Raw genomic sequence first — 20,000 nt, 5'->3', positions numbered from 1 at the left:
GGTGCTGTCAGGGTATCAGGTGAGAGCACACACTGAGCCCCCCCCACCACCACCTCAGCCCCACTCACACACACACACACTCCGCTCCTCACTTAATCAGTTCTGACACAATGCCAATTCCACAGTGGGTGGAACGCACAGCTTTATCCGTAGACGGGGCAGCCGTTCAGCTCCCAGACTCGCTGCTCTTGTCTGCTCACCTCTGAACCGTCGCGCCGCATCAGGTCGCACGCAGCGCCGGCCACCGTACAGATGTTGTTGTTGTCTTCGTTGTGGCCCGGGCACTTTCACTGCGGTCTTCCTCGGGCGTTTGATGACGGCCCGTCGGGATGTCTTTCAGCAGTATTGCGGCTGATTGAAAAGCAGGTGACCTGAAACTATAAGCCTCGACATACAAGGGGGGTGGGGGTTGAGGGTGGTGTACGTGCAGCCGTTAACCCGGTCGCCGCCGACTTGAAATGAAACTGCGGCGGAGCGTCCTGAGGGCGCAGGCAAACAATTTACAGAACGGAGCCAGACGTAACTGAAAAAGCCATGTCTGCAGCGCATATGGCTGCTGTATGGCTCCCATTGTTGCCTCTGAAGAAGCCGAACGGGAACTGCGAAGCAATCATAAAGCATGCAGGGAAGCAATTTCTTTCCCTTATTCAAGTGAAAAATTATTCCGTGCTGTCACAAAAGACTCCCTAACAAGGTGCTTTAAACTCTCTGGCAGTGCATTGCTGCAGGGTGTCAAAGAGTGGATAAGCTATAAATGAAGCTTAAACTCAAAAGTCTGTTTCTGGTAATAGCAGCGTTTCGTTCCCTCTCCAATGTGCTTTTGATGTGCAGCTCAGATTAACAGGGTTAAATCGTCCTCCTCACTGTCTCGCAGTAACAACACGGGCATAATGAGCAGATTGTTGACAACAAGAGCACTTCTTTTAGGTGTACGACCTATTATCTGTTCCTTTGTGCATGTGGGAGAATTCTACCCCCTTCCATGCACACCTCCGTGGACCGCTGTGTGTTATTAAAAAAAAAAAAAGAAAGGCGACAATAGAGGAATATCCAACCGCTGAGGAAGGTTCCTCTCGTCTCCTCCTCATCCTCTATGGTTGCGATTACGGTCGAGTGGCAGAGGAGCGATCCGAGAGCTCAGCTGCCCTCTTTGTCTCGAGAGCGGGTTCTGGAGCGGCGGAGCGACGTCGACCCCTCGGGCTTCCATTATCGGCCTCCCGAGACCCGGGGCCGAGCAGAAGGCAAGGATGGTAACGCTGTGGGCAGCGATGGGAGCTCAGGGTTTAATCATCTCAGGGGACTTAACCTCCCGGACGGTTGCAACACCAGCTCCAAAGTGCCAAGCTGTCAGATTTCAGTCCTGTAGAGAATCTACTGGAGGCCAAACAATGGAATTGTGCTCCCGAGTTGAGCTCTCTGGAGTCCTGGTGTATGCCGGCACAAATATCCCACAATGCAATGCAGAAGCAATGTCAATGTTTGCCGCAGACATCTAGCGGACTGTAATGTCCGTGCAAGTGTATGGTTCCACTTTGTCAAATGCCTTCAGACCTTATTTGATTCTCACACAAATCATTTGTTTGGTCTGACGGGTTACCGTGGTTACGCATCGCCGGCCGGCAAGAATAGTGGTTATTACAGTTCAGTGCGTCCTGAAACGTTAACTTAACGCTGTTAAGTCACGCAAAAGTGCGATGACCGATTGTACACATGTTCAGTAGGAAGTACTCGGTATGCGAATGTCGACGTCGGGTTTCAGAGCGATGTGCTTCGCTTCTTTTTTTAGTTGGGGAAAAACTGAAGTAGAGTTTTTTGAATTGTTTTCCTGTGAATGTTGCCATAGACACCTAGTGCGTAATACTGCAAATACATAAACACAGAAATACTTTTTTACCTCCTTCGGCGATAGTGAATTGACAGGCATTAATTTAATACCACTTTAATTTAACACCAACTTTATTTCCGTTCCTGAAACTATGACTGACACGTACAATGAGTCAAATTAATGACAATTGCGTGCATACAAATCCAGTCGCCAATAACGGCAGAAGACCGGTCAATCTGCTATTGACGGATCTGCTTCCTTCATGTGACACATTAGCACAAAACCCGCTAACATTCACCCGGCTCCCAGGCGTCACAATTAGGAACGCCGCGAAAGGTCAGCTCGGATCTCGGCCCGCGTTACAATATTGAAAATCAACTTCACTGTAAAGATCCAGCCGGCCCCCAGATCTGGGAAGGTCGCCGATTTCAGGTAAAATAAAAGCTCAACCGTGCAGCACGAAGAGTCAAGGTCAGGCCTCCGGGGCGTCTGCAAAGGACACACACCTGTGACGGGATTGCGGCGTGATCCGGGGGGGTTGGGGGCTGGTGATTGGCAGGAAATGTCAGGCGCAACACACAGCGGGCGGATGTCAGAGCGACCGCGTGATAAGAGGGGCTGGCAGCCCAACGAGGAAAAGAGGAAGGAGAGCGGCACCTTCAGAGAGCCCTCCGCCTCTCACAGATTAGGGCCGCAACACGGATCGCACCTTAAAGTCTTTAGTGCTCCGAGTGCGAGTAGAGAACTATCTCCTGACCCATCGCCCCCGATGTGCACGACTTTAAAGTAGCTTTGCCTCCCTTTTTTTCTCTTCCTTTTGTTATCATTATTTTCCCCCAAATACAAGGATGAGTCAGGGTCACTGTTTTGTCCCCCCCACTTTGCCCACATGCTTGTATTCCACAGGAGGATATGCACAACCTTCTGGGCCGCTCACCGCTGGGGCCTGAGCCAGGGTCAGATACCTCAGAGGGGGGAAAGGCAGACCGAAAACCATCCGCTGCATTTTAATTACAGTGAATGGGTTTGGTTTGACCTTGAGAGAGTGCTTTTGTCCTGATTTATTGAAGTCAGGGTTTCTTATTTTCTTGTGAAATCTTTAAGTTGAACCTGGACGTATTTTGTTAAACAATATATCCTCGCACTTCATTTTTCTTGCTCTGCATTTGAAGCCGCATTCGTCACAGGTGACGTCCATCGGCGAGGAGGAAACAAATGCAAAGAAGCGCCGACATGTTCACCTCGGTCGGCTTTCGTGAATCTCAACTGTGTTCCTCTCCCCCGGTTCTCAGGGCGGCGCTCACATGGCCCACCCGGAGGACGAGCTGGAGCGCCTGACCAAGAAGATGCTGTTTGACATGGACAACCCGCCGTCCGAGGAATATTTTGGTAAGAAACATGGCTCTCACACACACACACACACACACACACTTGGTTAGCGTTGGCGTAAATAATAAAAGGAACCGTTTGGCAGTCACAGCCGGTAACACTCCCTGAACTCTGTTTAGCTATCCTGGTTTAAGGGTCCTGGTATTGTGTCACAACTGTGACGGGACTCCCCGGGACCCTTGCATGGAACGGGAGCTGCGTTCATGGTATCAGTAACTGGTAGGACGAGTCAAAAGGTCTGCCTGTGTTTTTGTCAACATAATGCCCTGTGGCAGCCAGTGGTGAAAGCTAGGGTTGGTAATCTTGAGAAACTAGCAAACGCATGTTAGATTTAAAAGCCCGGCCAACTATTTTCTAATGAAAAGAAAAAATTCAGAGAAGTTGCTAAATCTAGCAATAAAGTCTGCAACAGCAACCCTTCAGGCCTCCCTCCAAAGACACGTCCCCCAAATTATCAATATGAATGTAAACGACAAACACGGTTATTGTTAGCACTCACAGGTTTCAAGCTAGCAGCTTATGGAAGACTGGTGACGAGCAATGAGTCGGCATGTAGTTACACGTAGCGGGTAGCCCGTCCAATCATTACATTTGGCCCGAATATGGAATTTAATTAATTGATTTCTGTCGAGATGTCATGAGAATTTTAACGAAAGTATCTGAAATGTTTCTGAAGAAGATTCCCCCGAGCTTTAAGCTTTTTACTTTAACGGGGACAGCTAGCATATTGTTTGATGCTAGGCGCTACGTGTTTGAGGGCTAGAAAGGAGGGTCATATCTGCATTATTGAACATTTTTATTTCCTCAAGGGAATTTTGGAATTAACGCAGAATACTACGTTAAGTTTGGCTGTTTTCTTCCTGCTACTAAGAAACATTTTCCACCTATTTTAGCATGAGAATATCAATAAAGCTGCTTACCTATCGCATGCAGTCACCAAGAGCTTCAGCAATTAGTTCTAAGGCATATATAGTTGAAATGAAATGAATTGAATGGAGTTTTTAATTCCTGTCTGAACCTTTTAAGCGTAGACACTGCGTTCTGCATTACAGCGTTCACCCTTGTTTGGCTAACCAGTCACAGACCTACAGCAGACGCTAGGTATCACACTGAATGAAGAGAGGCAGCGTCATCTTTTCATTTTTGATCTTTTAATTTACAAAAATTGGAAATCAATGTAATCTTTATATCTAATAATGTGTTTCCAATGTTGGGGGAGAAACAAATGACGGCTCCACGTGCAACATATATTGAACTATTCACATTTTTACTCCTACTGACATCCTCTCGTGTCCTGAACCTGCAGTTCACTGAATGTTGGTCACGTGACTGCTGGTCTCAGTCGAGTCGATCGCGGCGTCACAGTTGTGTGAATGTGATGCTTTTCACAGAATCGGGTTCCATCAAAGCGTTTATTTGGAGCAAAATGTTAAACGAAACGTGTAGAACGAAGTGATTTTAAAGAAACATCACAATTTTAAGCTACGATTTGGTTTTGGTTTGTGACTGGAGCGTTCATCCCCCATGATGTGTTCAAGGACCGTCAGAAAGATGATAATCTGACGGAAATGTTTTGTTTTTACACCTCCTCGCTGTGGTTTTGGCGATAGTTTACAAAAAGACATGCTTTTCGATCCCGCCGGCGTGTTTTTTGGGGTTCAGAGGAAGCAGTTCTGAACACATTAGCGCAGGTAGTCTGATCTCATTAGCCACTTTTCACTGTGACACTGAGACTAAAGGGGGAAAAACAGTCTGAAGAAATGTGTCCTAAACTACTAGTTTGGCTTCCAAACCGAAGCCATGCCACGTGTCGGAATAGGGTTTCCTAGATTAGCCGCCCAACGGCCCACAGAGTTAGTTTGCATCACGAGAACAATCGTTTTTGGGGATTGGGCTCGAGGCCACGGGGTGCAGCGCCGGAGTGTATGATGCACACGAGGTTAACCTATTCTTCTCTGTACCTCTTATCTGTTGATTTCCAAGTGTAGACACAGCAGCATATCTATCAGTCTGGGAAGCAGTCCTCAAGGTAGTCTCAAAACGGGATCAGTGCGATCAAAGGATAAGACTCAACTCCTGCTCGGGGTATAATGAGAGTGAGAGATAAAGGCGTTGGACAGATGAAACATCCTGATTTTGATAACACTCTGTATCTTGTTTGATTGTCCAGCTTTATTATTTAATTTTTTTACACAATTTCTCTCCCAGTTTTGTTCTTCCTGTGAACTTACTTGATATTCAATTTTGTTCTCTTTTGAGAAAAAAGAAGAAGAAGAAAAAAAAGTATATATATATATATATATAACTGCCAGGATTAAACAAAATACCAATTTCGATATTATTTTGCAAAAATAGGATTCAAAAGAGACGGCTGCTGTGCATTTCTATGCCGTTTCTGTTTTTCCGCCCTCTGTAACCTCCGCTGCCAGCGAGTGCCATCCCTCTGCCGCTCTCGTCTCTAGCCTTTAATCCCCTTTGCCCTGGAATTAATTCCCATGCCCATTAGATACCTCACTCAATACATTCAATAGGGACTCTGGAGCAGGCTTTATATCAGCACATAATCGCGCAGCGCACCACGATAGCATGTGTAGGTGTATTATAGCTGCAGGGACATGTATTTAACTGGAATTAAGGGATATTCGGCTTCACGTTGGTGCCGCTGATGTAAAGACCTTAATTGGTCCACATTAGACATAGGTCAAACGGATCTGCTGGCTTAAAGCAAAGTGCAGTCATTTTTCACAGAGGAACAGCCCTCAAAGCCTCCCTGGCCTCATTTGACATTTTCCGTGGTGTGCTCCGCGACGTGGCTATACCGTTCCCGCGGTTCCGACCAACTATAAGGCCGAGTGGCAAAACATAGACACGCGAGTGGAGAAATGGGTCATATGTGAGCCGAGGTAGCCAGAACGAGTTAGGGATAGCGTGCTCGTCCCCGGCCGACAGCGGCTGGCTGTTGCTGCAGTGGAGGGGGGGTCATCGTGTGGTTAAGCAAGGCGACAGCTGAATTCACTGAGAGGGGATGAGGGCAGGGAGCCTGAGATGGAGGTGACCGCGGGGACTCATTAGAAGAGGGTTTCAAGTGCAGGCACACGCCGTTCTGCAAGTCCACAGAGCCCCCGTCCTCCCCCGCCCAATAATGTACACGCAGCCGCCACGGTGACGTTAACACGGACTAGTCCGGCATGTCATGCACCCTGCATCCGCTGCTGTGGGATAATAAGTCCCAAAGCGTGAGCCTTTTGTAATTACACGGAATATAATGGCACACGAGCCTCCTCTTTTCTGTATTTTGTTTTTGGGTCGGATTCAGGGGGGAAAAGGGCGAGCAGTTGTTGGAACCCTGCGGCTAGTAATTAACAAGAAGAATCAAAGCGCGGCTCTGGACTGGATGGCCGTCTTCCCGGCAGAGGGTTTTATGGTTTACATTTCTTTAACGTCTTTAATGAGCCTTTAATGTGAAACGGCTGCAGTGAGTTTCCATTGGTCCAAGGGGGGTTAATTGAATTGAATTAACGTTACACTCTGGCTCCGTGATGTCACGAGGAAACTTTTAGAGTCCACTCAACGGAGCTCCGGCGCAAAGTTACGCAACATCACCGAGCTCTCTGAGTTGCAAGGACTTTGTTTGGTGGTGCAACATGGCCGCCGTGCTCCTAAAGAAAACCTGAAAATGATTCCCTGCATAAGAGAAGGGCTTTTCTTTACGAGAAACCCGGTTCGCAAGCCAGAACATTCCTCCTGTGATTGAAGCGTCTTTGCAAAGCAACTGATTAGTCCTGATTTAGAGTTCCAGATTAGATTTGAGTAATCTGAAAGAGCCCTTTCTCCAAATGTCATCATCCGTCATCTTTAATCCACTTAGGGTGTGCGTAGGTGTACTGTGTTTGTGTAAATCTAATAAGACACAGCTACACATGCCTCGGCGTTTGTGCATCAGAGGAACTTACTATATTTTGTCACCGCCACATTTCTTGTCAACCCAAAAAGAAAAAAACGGGACATAAAGCTGAATAATTGAAAGGATGCGAAGCCTTGCATTATTTACAATTAGTGATGATGATACTTATGCAGTGTAGTTCATTCTGCCGCAGAGAATCTGTTTTCATTTCCCCTTTAATACCAAAGTTGAGAATTCCTTCATGCGATTCCCAGGCTTTCAGTACTCCACTGTACCGACGTAAAAGTGGAATGTTAATACCCAATCAATATTTATGCAATTTCTTTTCATTTTTCACTTTTTCAAGTGAGATTTTTTGAGCCGTGGCACAAATGTTTTTGTAATGTTGTCATCAGACGGAAGAGAGAGAGAGAGACATTTGGGCATACTGTACTCCAGAGCTGTCGGGAAAGCCTTTTCCTCCTGGTTTGAGCCGGCCTTTGTTTTTATGATTAGAGCCAGAGAAAGAAAGAAAGAAAGGGAGGGAGGGATGGAAACATTCGCCATTTCCCCCTCATAATGTCGGCTGGAGGAGCCCTCATAATTTATAAGACACCTCACATGAAATGTTCATGAGGAGGTTTGGAAGAGATACAAATGGAGCTCCAGCCACGGTACAGGCCGGAGGAGCGGATCGGCCGAGGTAATTGGGTCAGACAATAAGTTTAGGTTCACCCAGTGCGCTCTGGCGGAGCCGCCGTGTTTCTCTGGAACCCAACTGAGCATCCCAACTTAACGTATTAATAGGCTTCCAGTTTAGACAGCTTTGTGCATTGTCTAAGATGCTCCGGTGGAACTCATTTGCATTTTACTGAGGTCGCCCTCAGCAACCTCTTAGGAGTTTGCTTTTAGATGTGCCTCTACATGTCATAACAAGTGGGATGCGTGTCAGAGTAAAACCTTTCTGCCCCCCCATCCTCCTCCACCCCGCTTCCCCGCCTCACTCCACCTCCACAGTCTTCGAATGCCTTTGGCCAACCATCTCCCCCAACTACAGCTAACTGTTTCTATTTAGTTCATGAAGGTGTACCTTTTAAAGTCACGCTCTCGTAAACACGCAGGCACAACGTGGTAATAAGTTTAAATTTAGAGACATTTTCAACCATAACTTTAAAGTTGTTGTTGGGAAAACAAAAAAAAGGTCTTTAAAGTTGTATTTCTTATGATGTTCATCAAATCAAACTCCTATACAATGAATGGGCATTTTGTCAGCAGTAGCCGGTCTATATATTTGCATTCTTTAATTACCTCTCCGTGTCGTAGTTTTCATGCTGTGTCTGCCTCAGTGTTCGCGGTTCTCCTATACAGCATGAATGCTAACGCTAACCCAGCACTAATACACAACAGCACATGTAGCATGAAATCTGATTCACCTTCATGGAAACTACGTGGCGTTATGGGGACGGAAGAAGAAGTCCACGGTGTGGCGGCCATGTTTCTACAGTAGCCCAGAACGGACAAACCAAACACCGGCGCTATGAAATGGCCTCTGACGCGCTTCCAAAGGGAAGGGAGAGCGGAGGGGTATTCAGTGGGTTGCAATCTGCAACTTCACCACTAGATGGCACTAAATCCTGCACACTGTCCTTTTAATGAAAAAAAAGAAAAAGAAAAACAATGAGGGCAACATGTAACAATACAATGAGTGCACTTTGTTCCTTATATGTACTTTGTTCCAACACGTGAGAGGATTTCCTCCAATCACAGCCGAGTGTTGCCTCTTTGTCGTGCACTCCGTGTGTCTATGCATGTTGCAGCTACACGATGAGACAGAGGAGCATAATGCTGCTGGAAGGAGGTCAGCGACCACCCAGGGGCAGGGGGAGGGGGGGTCATATGAGGCAGTCTGGTGACATGGCAACCATGCCTCACTATGCCACCTACAGTGGATTATGATATACGACTGCAAAAGACCAGATTATACAACACAATGGCCACGGATGATCCATCACAGCTGCCTTTTGTAAGGGCGATGTCGGATGTGTGTGAGACTGTGGATTTGACTTCCAAGACCCTGTTTATTCCTTCTTATGTAAATCTACAAATTTGTCATAAATTCTCCAAACACCTCCATGTCATCTCTTTAAAGCATCTCCAATTCAGATCTGAGCAGGCTCTTTTTCTGCCATGTCATCATCTCGCATGTCATAGGTCACGTGGCTTCGTTCCATCTGGTGGTGAAGACCTGTTTTTCCTCGTTATTTATTTCAGCATAGTTTATGCCGTTTCTGTCCTCGTTATCTCGCCCCGGCGCCGCCGCTGACCTCCCAGCGCTGCTTTCTAGTTCCTCAGCTGATGCATTGTGCCGGCGCGGGGCTCCTCTTTCCCCGGCGACAGAAGGCCCGCGCTTCCTTTTTTCTTTTTTATGGCAGCGGTTCACGTGAGGTGACCACAAGCCCTCCGCCTCCTCTCCCCCCCCCGCCAGGCCGGGCGCTTGCTACCCTGCCTCGTTGAGACAGCTCCACTGATGCTTGCAAGATCAGCTGCCGTGCGAGCCCAGCTGAGGCTCCGGGGCGCTCACGTTGCTAGATTTCATTTGTGAGTGAGCGCTTGACCTCGGGAACGAGTCGGCATGCGGCACGCGAACGTAGGCGGGCCGACACACACACACACACACACACACACACACACACACACACACACACACACACACACACACACACACACACACACACACACACACACACACACACACACACACACACACACACACATACACATACACAGGCTTTGAACTCGCCCACACATACTCTCACCTGTTCCGTGCTCCCTCCCTCTCCCTCTCCCTCTCTCTCCCCCTCTCTCTCTCTCTCTCTCTCTCTCCCCCTCTTTCCTCCCTCTTTCTCTCCCTCTCCCCCTCTCTCTCTCTTTCTTCCTAACTCTCTCACCCTCTGCCTCCCCCTCTTTCCCCCTCTCCCTCTCTCTCTCTTTTTCTTCCTCCCTCTCTCTCTACCTCCCCCTCTTTCCCTCTCTCTCTCTTTTTCTTCCTCCATCTCTCTCTCCCTCCCCTTCTTTCCCCCTCTCCCTCCCCCTCTTTCCCCCTCTCCTTCTCTCCCTCCCCCTCTTTCCCCCTCTCCCTCTCTCCCTCCCCCTCTTTCCCCCTCTCCTTCTCTCTCCCCCTCTTTCCCCCTCTCCCTCTCTCTCTCACCCTCTCTCTCTCTTTCTTCCTCTCTCTCACCCTCTCCCTCCCCCTCTTTCCCCCTCTCCCTCTCTCCCTCCCCCTCTCTCCCACTCTCACTCTCTCTCCCCCTCTTTCCCCCTCTCCCCCTCCCCCTCTCCCTCTCTCTCTCCCTCCCCCTCTTTCCCCCCTCCCCCTCCCTCTCTCACCCCATTCTCCAGCGCCCCCTTCCTGCCCCCGGCACCCCTCCACATCGCTCCTGCCAACCTGCTTCTAAAGCATGTAACCTACACTCCCCCCCCCCCCCCCCCCCCCCGCGGCCCTGACAGGCCGAGCCGTAATGCTTAGTGTCACATGCTCGCCTCTCCTCCGTCCTCCTCCGTCGCTGCAGCAGCTCTGCAATTTGCTGTTTGCTGACATTGGGAATGAGATTAAAGGGGAGGGGGGAAGGGGGGCGCTGGTGAATGGGGGGGGGGGCATCGGGAGATTGAAATACAGTGATGACAGCTATTTCTCTTGTCATACGAAAGGCGACTGAAGGCCACAGCATTGTCGGGGCGGCGTGGAGGGCAGCCGAAGCAACAAAGTAGATCAACCTGGGGGGTGAACTCAAACCCCTTGGCGGTTTCACTCCTAACGTGTTGGACAGAATTATTTTCCGCTGTTAACCACCCGCCGACCTTTTGTTTTCCTATTGTTTTCCGTCTTTAGCGAAGTGGGAAGAAGTTGTCACAACGTTTTTAAGGTGTCTGAATAAAGCAATGCAGCATTCGTGGGAGGAAAGGGGTGTTGAAAAGTACAGGTAGATCATTAGTGGCCTCCACGTTCTCTATAATATTAATATTAATATTGAAACTGTCGTTTTCTTTTTACTATCGGATATTCAAATCCAAGCGCAAAATAAAAAACTTCAGCTGAAGTCCCAAAATGGATTTTGTGGTTCTTTTATTAGTTTTGGATACGAAGCTACAGTTTGCCGGCTTTGCCTTTTGGGGTTTGCAAGGGTTGCACCAGCAGAATTGTCTTCTTTAGTAACATAGTGCGAAAAAGTTTGGTCTCCCACAAAAAAAAAAAGAAAAAAAGTTCCTTGCGATCCTCCTTTACATGCACGATCTTTGATTTCTGACGATGTAAGATCAAATTGAGCTGCAAGTGTGCTCCCTCTCTGCCTTTCATGCCGCTTCAATATCCCGGCGTGAAAAAACAAAGAAGGCAAAGACTGAGGGAGAATCTGAAGCGTTCTGCCACTCAACATCCCCCCGTTCCCAAACAACAGCGTCTCACTGCCACTACAAATACATTAGAAATCAATTATTTATGGAACAGAGTCAGGGCCTCTTTAATCTTTTCCTTTTATCCAATTAAATTGTCTAACCATTCTAAGCCTCCGCAGCTCACAGGGAATGCGCTTCTTTAAAAAAAGAGAGAAAAGAAGAAGAAAAAGATTTTCTCTTCAGTCCTTTTGACTTTCGATGTAACAGAGAAGAGACACTTCTGAGGGTTGAGGAATGAAAAGGAAAGAAAGTGAGTAAAGTGTAAATGAGCCCCGCCCCGTCACCATTGCATTGGTTCTACAGGAACTATTTGAAGTTTCGATACTAAGACTCCGGTTCCATCCCCCCCTCGCGAAGGGCCGCTGGGGAGCGGTGAGGCCTTTCATGATTCCTTTATGCCCAGCTGAAATAGTTCGAAAGTATTTGCGATCATCTCCACGGGGGGGGGGGGCGAACGCGGCTTCAATTGCCGCGCTGTATTATTTAAGAAGCCAATTGAAGTTGTGTCGTGAAATTGAAAATGCTCACTTCCGACGCAGCCGCGTGAAATAATTGATGCGCGGCGTTGTAAAACACGGCGTCTGTTATCGTACAGACTGTCAGAGGTTCCCTCGCTTTGTGGATCGTATGTTCTCACACGAGAGACGCGGTAAAGAACGGGAGGCATCGCAGGATTCTTGTGCCAGAACTTTAGCAACACCAGTCCACCTCCTCAAATAAGAGCATTTAAGTTTTCTATTGGTGTAAAAAATGCAATGTTTTGGTGTTGGACTGCCGGTCAGACATCTGACACCACCGTGGGCTCTGAGGACTTAGACTGGACAATAAATCAATGAATTGAAAACAATGGAAAGACGTATTAATGGTAAAAATAGAGCTGGACCGATTTGGTCGATGAAGCGTATTGATCCTATTGAGACGTGTCAGTCATTCTTTAAGCAAAGGTTCTCTGCTGTTCTCCAGCGTCTCCACTGTGAGGTTTGTTGTCTCAAACTGGATATATAATTATAGTAGTAAAGGCCAGACTAGCCATCTGCGTATGAAATCCTGATGAACGATCGATCGAGTAATAAAAAAACACCCGTGACGAATCGCAGCGCCGTGTCTGGCATGACATCCGGTTCCGTACCGTCGTGTCCACGCGAGGAGGCCGACTGGGACGCCCCTCTGTGTTCCGTGTGGGCTGCTGGTGCGTCTGTGTTTGTATAGACCCGTCTGCATGTGTGTGTGTTTAGGGGTAAACCCGCGCACGCTGTCACACCGCCGCGCACAAATAGCTCCTGAGGGCCTTCGCGATTACAGACTGCCAAAGGAAAAAGGATTTCCGAGAGGTTTCCTTCCTCTCTGTTTAAAGTGCCCCCCCCCCCCCGTGGGACATGTGTGGCGCTCCCATCCCCTCACTGACGATGGCCTGTGATCTGAAGCTCGGCGTGCTCCGTCTCCGTCTCTCTCCCTCCGGCTCTCTGAAGTGATTACCCTGCTTGTGATTCCGCTGACACCCACATGTCCCCCCGAGACGAGCCTTCACTGGTTTGTTTAATCTGCCTCCCCGTACAGTAGGTAAGGCAGCCGTAATTGAGGTGTGGATAGAGCCGTGGGAGCAGATGAAAACCAATAGCGGGGTTTTCGCGGTTTTTTTATGGGTGGAAAAAAAAAGCAAAGATAATAACCCCGTCTGCGCTGTAAGTCGCGCATGACAGCAGTCGACAAATTAACGCACAACAAGAAATGCTGCTGTGATAAGGATTCCGAATGTTAACAGCTAAACGTCTTCAACGGCAATCCGTCAGCCCTTTTGTTTCCCTAACGTGTCCCCAGTCAATAAGCGGCACGAATCGCAGCGTTTCAACCAGGATTTCTTCCAAAATCTTGCTGGGAAAGTTGCAACCGCCATGAGCAACTTCTCTCCACCGAGGCAAGATAATGAGTTATCTGAGATTATGAACACCATTAGAGGGCCTCGCAGTCGAGCACATATTTGATCTCAACAACACACGACTTGCAAAAGTTGCTCTCTGATACCTGAGACAGATTTCCGCTTGACGCCCCGTTTGAATTTCTGGATATGAAAAACGGCGAGTGTGAACTGTGTAAAATGCGAGCATCAGATACTCTATCTCCCCCCGGTTAGTGTCTCGCCTCTGTCTGTGACACGCTTGAACTGCTCCGTTCAGAACATACAGGGTGTCAATCATCGCTCCGAATCAGCCGTTAGATGAAGCCCAAAAAATGAAAAGGAACCCCCCCCACCCCACCCCATACAACTCAACTTGAATTAATTAAATATACTGTATCGTGCTTCCTCTGAGAGATTGCATCTGTCTTCAGATGTGTTAAAAAATAAAACATTCTCAGATATCTTTTTAAACCCTATTATTGTAAGATACCAGTAATTAAATTGACAGTGTTATTAATTGGTTTGAAGATAACTTGCATTGAGTCGAGGACATCTTAAACTCAATTAGAGATATCTCCGACTCAATTAAAGATATCCAAATGCCATGTCCCGCAATATGCAATCGGGCTCTTTCTGGCGCAATAATATCAGTTCACTTGTGCCCCCTTTTTTCTTCCAAAGACTTCTTCTAAAGTTTTCTCTTTTATCACTTCAAGGCCCGATTTAGTTGCAATAGATGTCGCCCGTGTCACACTTTGGCGATACGTTTGGTTTCTTTAATGTGGCATAATTACAGTATTTAATCCTTCCTTATCCGGGTGTTTGAAATAGAAATGAAGATTAGGCACTTCTGACTTTGTTTAAAGGGAGCGAGGTGGCTTATGGACCCGGTGGTTGGACCCGGCTTATGGACCCGGTGGTTGGACCCGGCTTATGGACCCGGTGGTTGGACCCGGCTTATGGACCCGGTGGTTGGACCCGGTGGTTGGACCCGGCTTATGGACCCGGTGGTTGGACCCTGTGGTTGGACCCGGCTTATGGACCCTGTGGTTGGACCCGGCTTATGGACCCGGTGGTTGGACCCGGTGGTTGGACCCGGCTTATGGACCCGGTGGTTGGACCCGGCTTATGGACCCGGTGGTTGGACCCGGTGGTTGGACCCGGCTTATGGACCCGGTGGTTGGACCCTGTGGTTGGACCCGGCTTATGGACCCTGTGGTTGGACCCGGTGGTTGGACCCGGTGGTTGGACCCGGCTTATGGACCCGGTGGTTGGACCCGGCTTATGGACCCGGTGGTTGGACCCGGCTTATGGACCCTGTGGTTGGACCCGGTGGTTGGACCCGGTGGTTGGACCCGGCTTATGGACCCGGTGGTTGGACCCGGCTTATGGACCCGGTGGTTGGACCCGGTGGTTGGACCCGGTGGTTGGACCCGGTTTATGGACCTGGTGGTTGGACCCGGTGGTTGGACCCGGTGGTTGGACCCGGTTTATGGACCTGGTGGTTGGACCCGGTGGTTGGACCCGGTTTATGGACCTGGTGGTTGGACCCGGTGGTTGGACCCGGTGGTTGGACCCGGTGGTTGGACAACTCCAGTGAGCTGTCAGACGGACACGAACAGCAGAAAACTAGTTGTAGTTCTTAAAGAAATGTTTTGTCAGCACAAAATCAATTAGGCTCTAACTCTTTTCTTCAATGCTCAACATGAACTTAGGATTTGATGTCTCTTCTCATTATTATTGGGATTTTAATAAATTTTTTCAGTTTCTACAAACTTTTTTCACGAACCAAATATGAATCATTTGACTCGAAAAAGAGACTTGCAAACGGATAATTATTTATTGTTGTGACGGCAACCGTTTTTTTTGATCTGTTTGTTGCCAATCGCGTCACTTTGGCATGACGGGTGGTTCAAAATACTACAATACCCATGAGCCTCGGCTACATGAACCATGATGGTGCACCTCTACACCAGTGAGTCCATGCTCTGCTCCTCCATCAGCGTCTGGGACGCTGCAGTCTGCCCTGGTTCTGACTCAGACAATTTCTACAGTTACACACCCTTGCACATATTTTCTCTATTAATAAACACTTGTTTTAACTTAATGTTTGTTTACCATATTATATACTCTTGCACTGTGCAGGTATTGTAACGTACTTGTGATTCTGATCGCTGACGAGTCAAACAGGAGCGACTCCGAGTCCTGGAACAAGGGGGCACATCAATCAGCTCCTCCTTGTACGTAACTTTGTAAATGACGCATCTCTTTGTATCATGAACCTATCCACAGAATCATAGATACGTGATTAAGAAGCATACAGTAAATCCCCTGGCAAAGCCCGTTTCTCTTGACGCTTCCCATCAGGTTTCCAGTGCTGGAAAGAGAGTCTCACTCAGCCCTCCGCACCATCGTATCATTTGTTGGTCCGGACGGTGTTTCCAGTGACTGTCGGGTGCCGATGAATGTTATCTGACCTCTGAATATCTGTGGATGTACACTGAATCTGTTCTCAGCCTCCCCGCCTCTTCCTCTCCCCAGGGCGCTGTGCCAGCTGCGGAGAGAACGTGGTGGGTGAGGGAACCGGCTGCACCGCCATGGACCAGGTCTTCCATGTGGACTGCTTCGTCTGCATGACCTGCAGCACCAAGCTGCGCGGCAAGCCCTTCTACGCTGTGGAGAAGAAGGCGTACTGTGAGCCGTGCTATATTGTAAGTCACTACTTCTTTTGGGTCTCCGCCTCACCACCGCGTCTTTGGCTCGCTCCGGTTGCTTATGTGTCCATGTTTCAAGTGTCCACATTAGGATGTCACGTTGGTCGCCTCGTGCCCGGAATGTTTACCGATATCTTCACTCGGGAAACCACGTTTGGTTTCCACCTCTCACCGCACACAACTTGATTTCCTCTTTTTCTTTGGTTTTGGGTCACGCAGAGAAACTGTCTTTCATCTACCCCTGAAAGGGATTTCTTGGAGTTATGCAATTCAGATACGGTTGAAGTACGTAGACATAAGAAGATGCTGGAAATAATGTCACTCACAAGATTGGTCTTGTGTTTGATTCCAGAAGGTCTTTGAATGTGTTCCAAGTCTCTGTTTAACAAGTCACAAGTAAGTCTCAAGTGACAAGTCCAGAGTCGAGTCCAAGTCCTAAACTTTGAGTTTGGACTCCTAAATAAGTCATAATGAGCTCTTCGCCAAATCCAATGCCATTTGCTGCTTCAGAGGCTGCCCGACGTCACGTTTTGTATCCCACGACAACCTGAAAGAGGATTCACCTGTTCCCCCTGAACAATGATCTCAGAGATGTGTTCGTGCTCTTTTTACAGCTCTTCCTTGGTGAAGTAGATGATAATTACATTGTTTTCACATGCACACCATTGATTGAGCTGATGCAGAACTATCTGGAGTTACAGCTGATGAGCCGTCAGATATGGTTTGAATAATAGTGTTAAAATCACGTTGGAGTCTAACATGGTATTAATTATCTTTATGGATTACTTAAAACAGGAGATTCTGCCTCCTCTATTGCCTCATTTGAACTTTTCTTAATCGGTCTTCTGGTCAAAACCTAACTGACTGACTGAGATTTCCCAGAAGGAGTCTTAATCTGTTTTTATTTTAGTTTTGAATCGCTATTTCTTGAGGACATACGTGAGTATTTCCTTGCACAACATTGTCATCATCCTGCAAAACCGCAAGGAAATGGTTTTGCAGAAGTTGTTTCCCTCAATGTCTCAGTTTTGTCAAAGCATGGATGTGACGGGGTTTCTTATTGTCAGCAAGGTCACGGGTGAGTTTGAAGGTCATGCCTGGACGTGTCTGTGGAATGCAATCAGCCTTTTACAATGGAACCATGTGAAATGGCTTCACTGTAACTTTCACAGAAATATGTGATTTATATTATTGGATTCAGTTTGTTTTCAAAGTTGAATGAAGCAGAGGAAAAGATAATAGTTAAAGGATAACCTCCAACCGCCACAACAGCTATGTTCACATTTTCTTTGTTTTTTTATTTGGTTATGGGAGTGCGGCGTTATTTTTCCGATTTCAAATTTGGGTAAACCACTGCGCTGTCACTTTTGACCCAGTCATGTAACCCCCAGGAGGAGGGGCGGGACCATGTCCAACCGTCACATTCGACATCGGCTGCAGGACCTTGGCCTTCCCTCCATCCACAGCATGGGACGTATTTATATTGCCCTAAAATCCAGATAAATGTCATTCATACGGCATATTGAGCTGTCGAGCTAATCATTACCACCGAAATGGCTTCACCGGACTCCAACGGCCTCAAGTGATGTCACTTGAGTCAGCGTTGAGTCACTCCGGGGGTGTGGAGACAGAGAGAAGTAGGCCAGCAGCTGCAGGCGGGCCCAGTTGCATTGTGGGCAATGACGGTGCCAGGTTTCTGACGAGGAAGGAGAACGCGCGGCAGGAAAAATGAATCCTCCCGGTACCAATGCGGTTTGCTTTGATTTGAGTGGCTGAGGGGTGGAGCTGGTGACGACCGGTTGCTTTTTCGTAAACACCCTGCAACGATGAGTATTTGCCCCAAAGAAATTGATTCAAACGCATCGTTGGTTCCTCGGACACATCTGTAATATTTCCGGCTCGATGTGCAATTTCCCAGTAAAGCCAAACCAGTGCGGGCCATCTCTTAAATCATCCCCTGTTCAGAGGCACTCACGGAGATTGTAGTTGTCTCGCCTGGAAGTTCTCCAACTCTTGATACACGCGCTAAAGAGGAGCGGGATAATTTAAGAACTTTATTTATGCATTTCATCAGCATAAATGTTCTTCTGGCACAAGATCAAAAGGATGGGGGAAATCTGAATTTCTTAATGAAAGTAATTTCTTCTTCTTTTATTCCCATCCTCAGGGTCATATGCCTCCGTACGATTAGAGAGTGAACGTGAGAGTTGGGTCTCTGCAGAGAAATGTCATATCCCAGAGAGAACGAGGGAAACTTCAGCCAGTCGAGGAATCTCTCTCTTTTCTTTACTGCCGACTGTCGTTCTGTTCTGAACCTCTAACATTATTGGAGCAGCATCTTAAACCCCGCTGACCCGGTTCTCCGTCTTCCAACTGCACCTGGTTTGTAAAAGTGGTCGAGTGGCCCTTTAAATTCAGGTTTTATGGATAGGATGCTTGACGTTTGCGTTGCTTTTCTATACCAGTGTTATATCTACACATCGATTACAATAAAATCCATTTGCTGACACAGAATAAATCCAAACTACATTTACCTAGTTTATTTTCACTACATAATAGATGATTACATAAACGGTAATGAGTACAGTATAAACAGATGTTAACCTGTATATTTCCATCCCATAGAAACAGGTGTCCACCACCCTCTGGTATTACACAGTAGAATATCTTGCAGGTACAACAGGTGCCCACTATTCTCTGAATCTGTATAACAGTATGCATCTATTAATCCCCTTTGCCAGGATGTGCACGCGCGAAGCTGATTGCCATGTGTCAGAGCAGGCGATCAGCAGCCGGCCTTATCCGGGCTCAGGCTTTACGTATCCGTGGGAACAATGCCGCCGTTTGCGTTTCGCAAGACCCGCCTCGTTCAAACCGTTTGTCGAGATGCCGCTAATTCCTTTTGAGTAATGTGCAGCGGCTCGTCGGTCTTCGTCACCTCGCTGGTTGCACAGCCCTGCTGTCTCCCCCTGTGTCAGCCTTTGTGTTCGGCAGAGGTCTTATCGCTGCCCGTTTGAATACGCAGCGATAAACTCCACATGCGACCGATTAGTGTCTCTCTCTTTGCTCCGTAATCGTGTTCATGTGTCACCATTGGGATTTGTTTGATTTTCTTTTCTCCCATTGTCTGGTGCCTGAGGTGTCCACGCAGCTTTCCCCCTTCCTTGTTTGCCCACATGAGACTCAAAGTATGAAACCGCATGCAAACACCTCCCAGCGAGCCGTCCGTCACTGGAACTGAGAGACGGCAGTTTTGACTTTTAGTGCCGCTAAGTGTTTTCCAAGAAAGCTCTCACGTGAGACTTTTTATTTCCCAGCGGATTCAAAGCATTGCTGCTGACTTCTCCTTCTTTTCTTTCACAAACAGACAGGAGGGTGGGGGCGGGGCGATGTAACTAAAGTATCTATGTTTTCATGCGTCGACCCAAAACCTGAGGACCGGGGTCACACTAAACCTCCGTAGACGGCCTCAGATTACGACCTTAAATGCACAGAAAGCTGCAGGCTTCTCCTCCTTTACCTTCTTGAAGAGCACAGTCTCTGTCAGCTGGCTGAGAGCAGAGATATGAGGCGTGATACATTTAAGAAGAGCGCTCCACTCGAGAGGAAAAGTGATGCAATTTGGCAGGCCGGGTTGTGCGATTAGGTCCAGGTATGCTGCGAGTGTGGTTATAATGTTAAGATCTGTGTTTTATTCATTCAACGTATTAACTTTGGATATCGACCTCTTGACCTGGTCGCCGAGGCCGCCACACGGATTCACAGTATTCCCCAGACTCACCGTTTGCTCCACAATGGCACGACAACAGAGCTCTGAACTTACTTGTTCTCTTGCTTCTC

At 47.9% G+C, this 20,000-nt stretch overlaps 1 protein-coding gene across 13 annotated transcripts in view; it reads left to right on the top strand.

The window, feature by feature from the left end:
- lpp (LIM domain containing preferred translocation partner in lipoma) overlaps positions 1-20,000 on the top strand; it is a 130,135-nt gene that overhangs the window by 91,268 nt on the left and 18,867 nt on the right. For 12 of the 13 annotated variants that reach the window (XM_034530046.1, XM_034530047.1, XM_034530049.1 and 9 more), the window contains 2 exons: positions 3,118-3,214; positions 15,988-16,157. In XM_034530046.1, the coding sequence (XP_034385937.1) occupies positions 3,118-3,214; positions 15,988-16,157 (267 nt within the window). Of the gene's footprint in view, positions 1-3,117; positions 3,215-15,987; positions 16,489-20,000 lie in introns of those variants that run through there. The other variant, XM_034530057.1, reaches the window with a different exon arrangement.

This window comes from Cyclopterus lumpus, chromosome 4 (genome assembly GCF_009769545.1).
Source record: "Cyclopterus lumpus isolate fCycLum1 chromosome 4, fCycLum1.pri, whole genome shotgun sequence".
Taxonomy (NCBI): Eukaryota; Metazoa; Chordata; class Actinopteri; order Perciformes; family Cyclopteridae; genus Cyclopterus; species Cyclopterus lumpus.
Note: the sequence above shows the minus strand (reverse complement) of the source record. Positions and strands in the feature narration are given on the sequence as shown.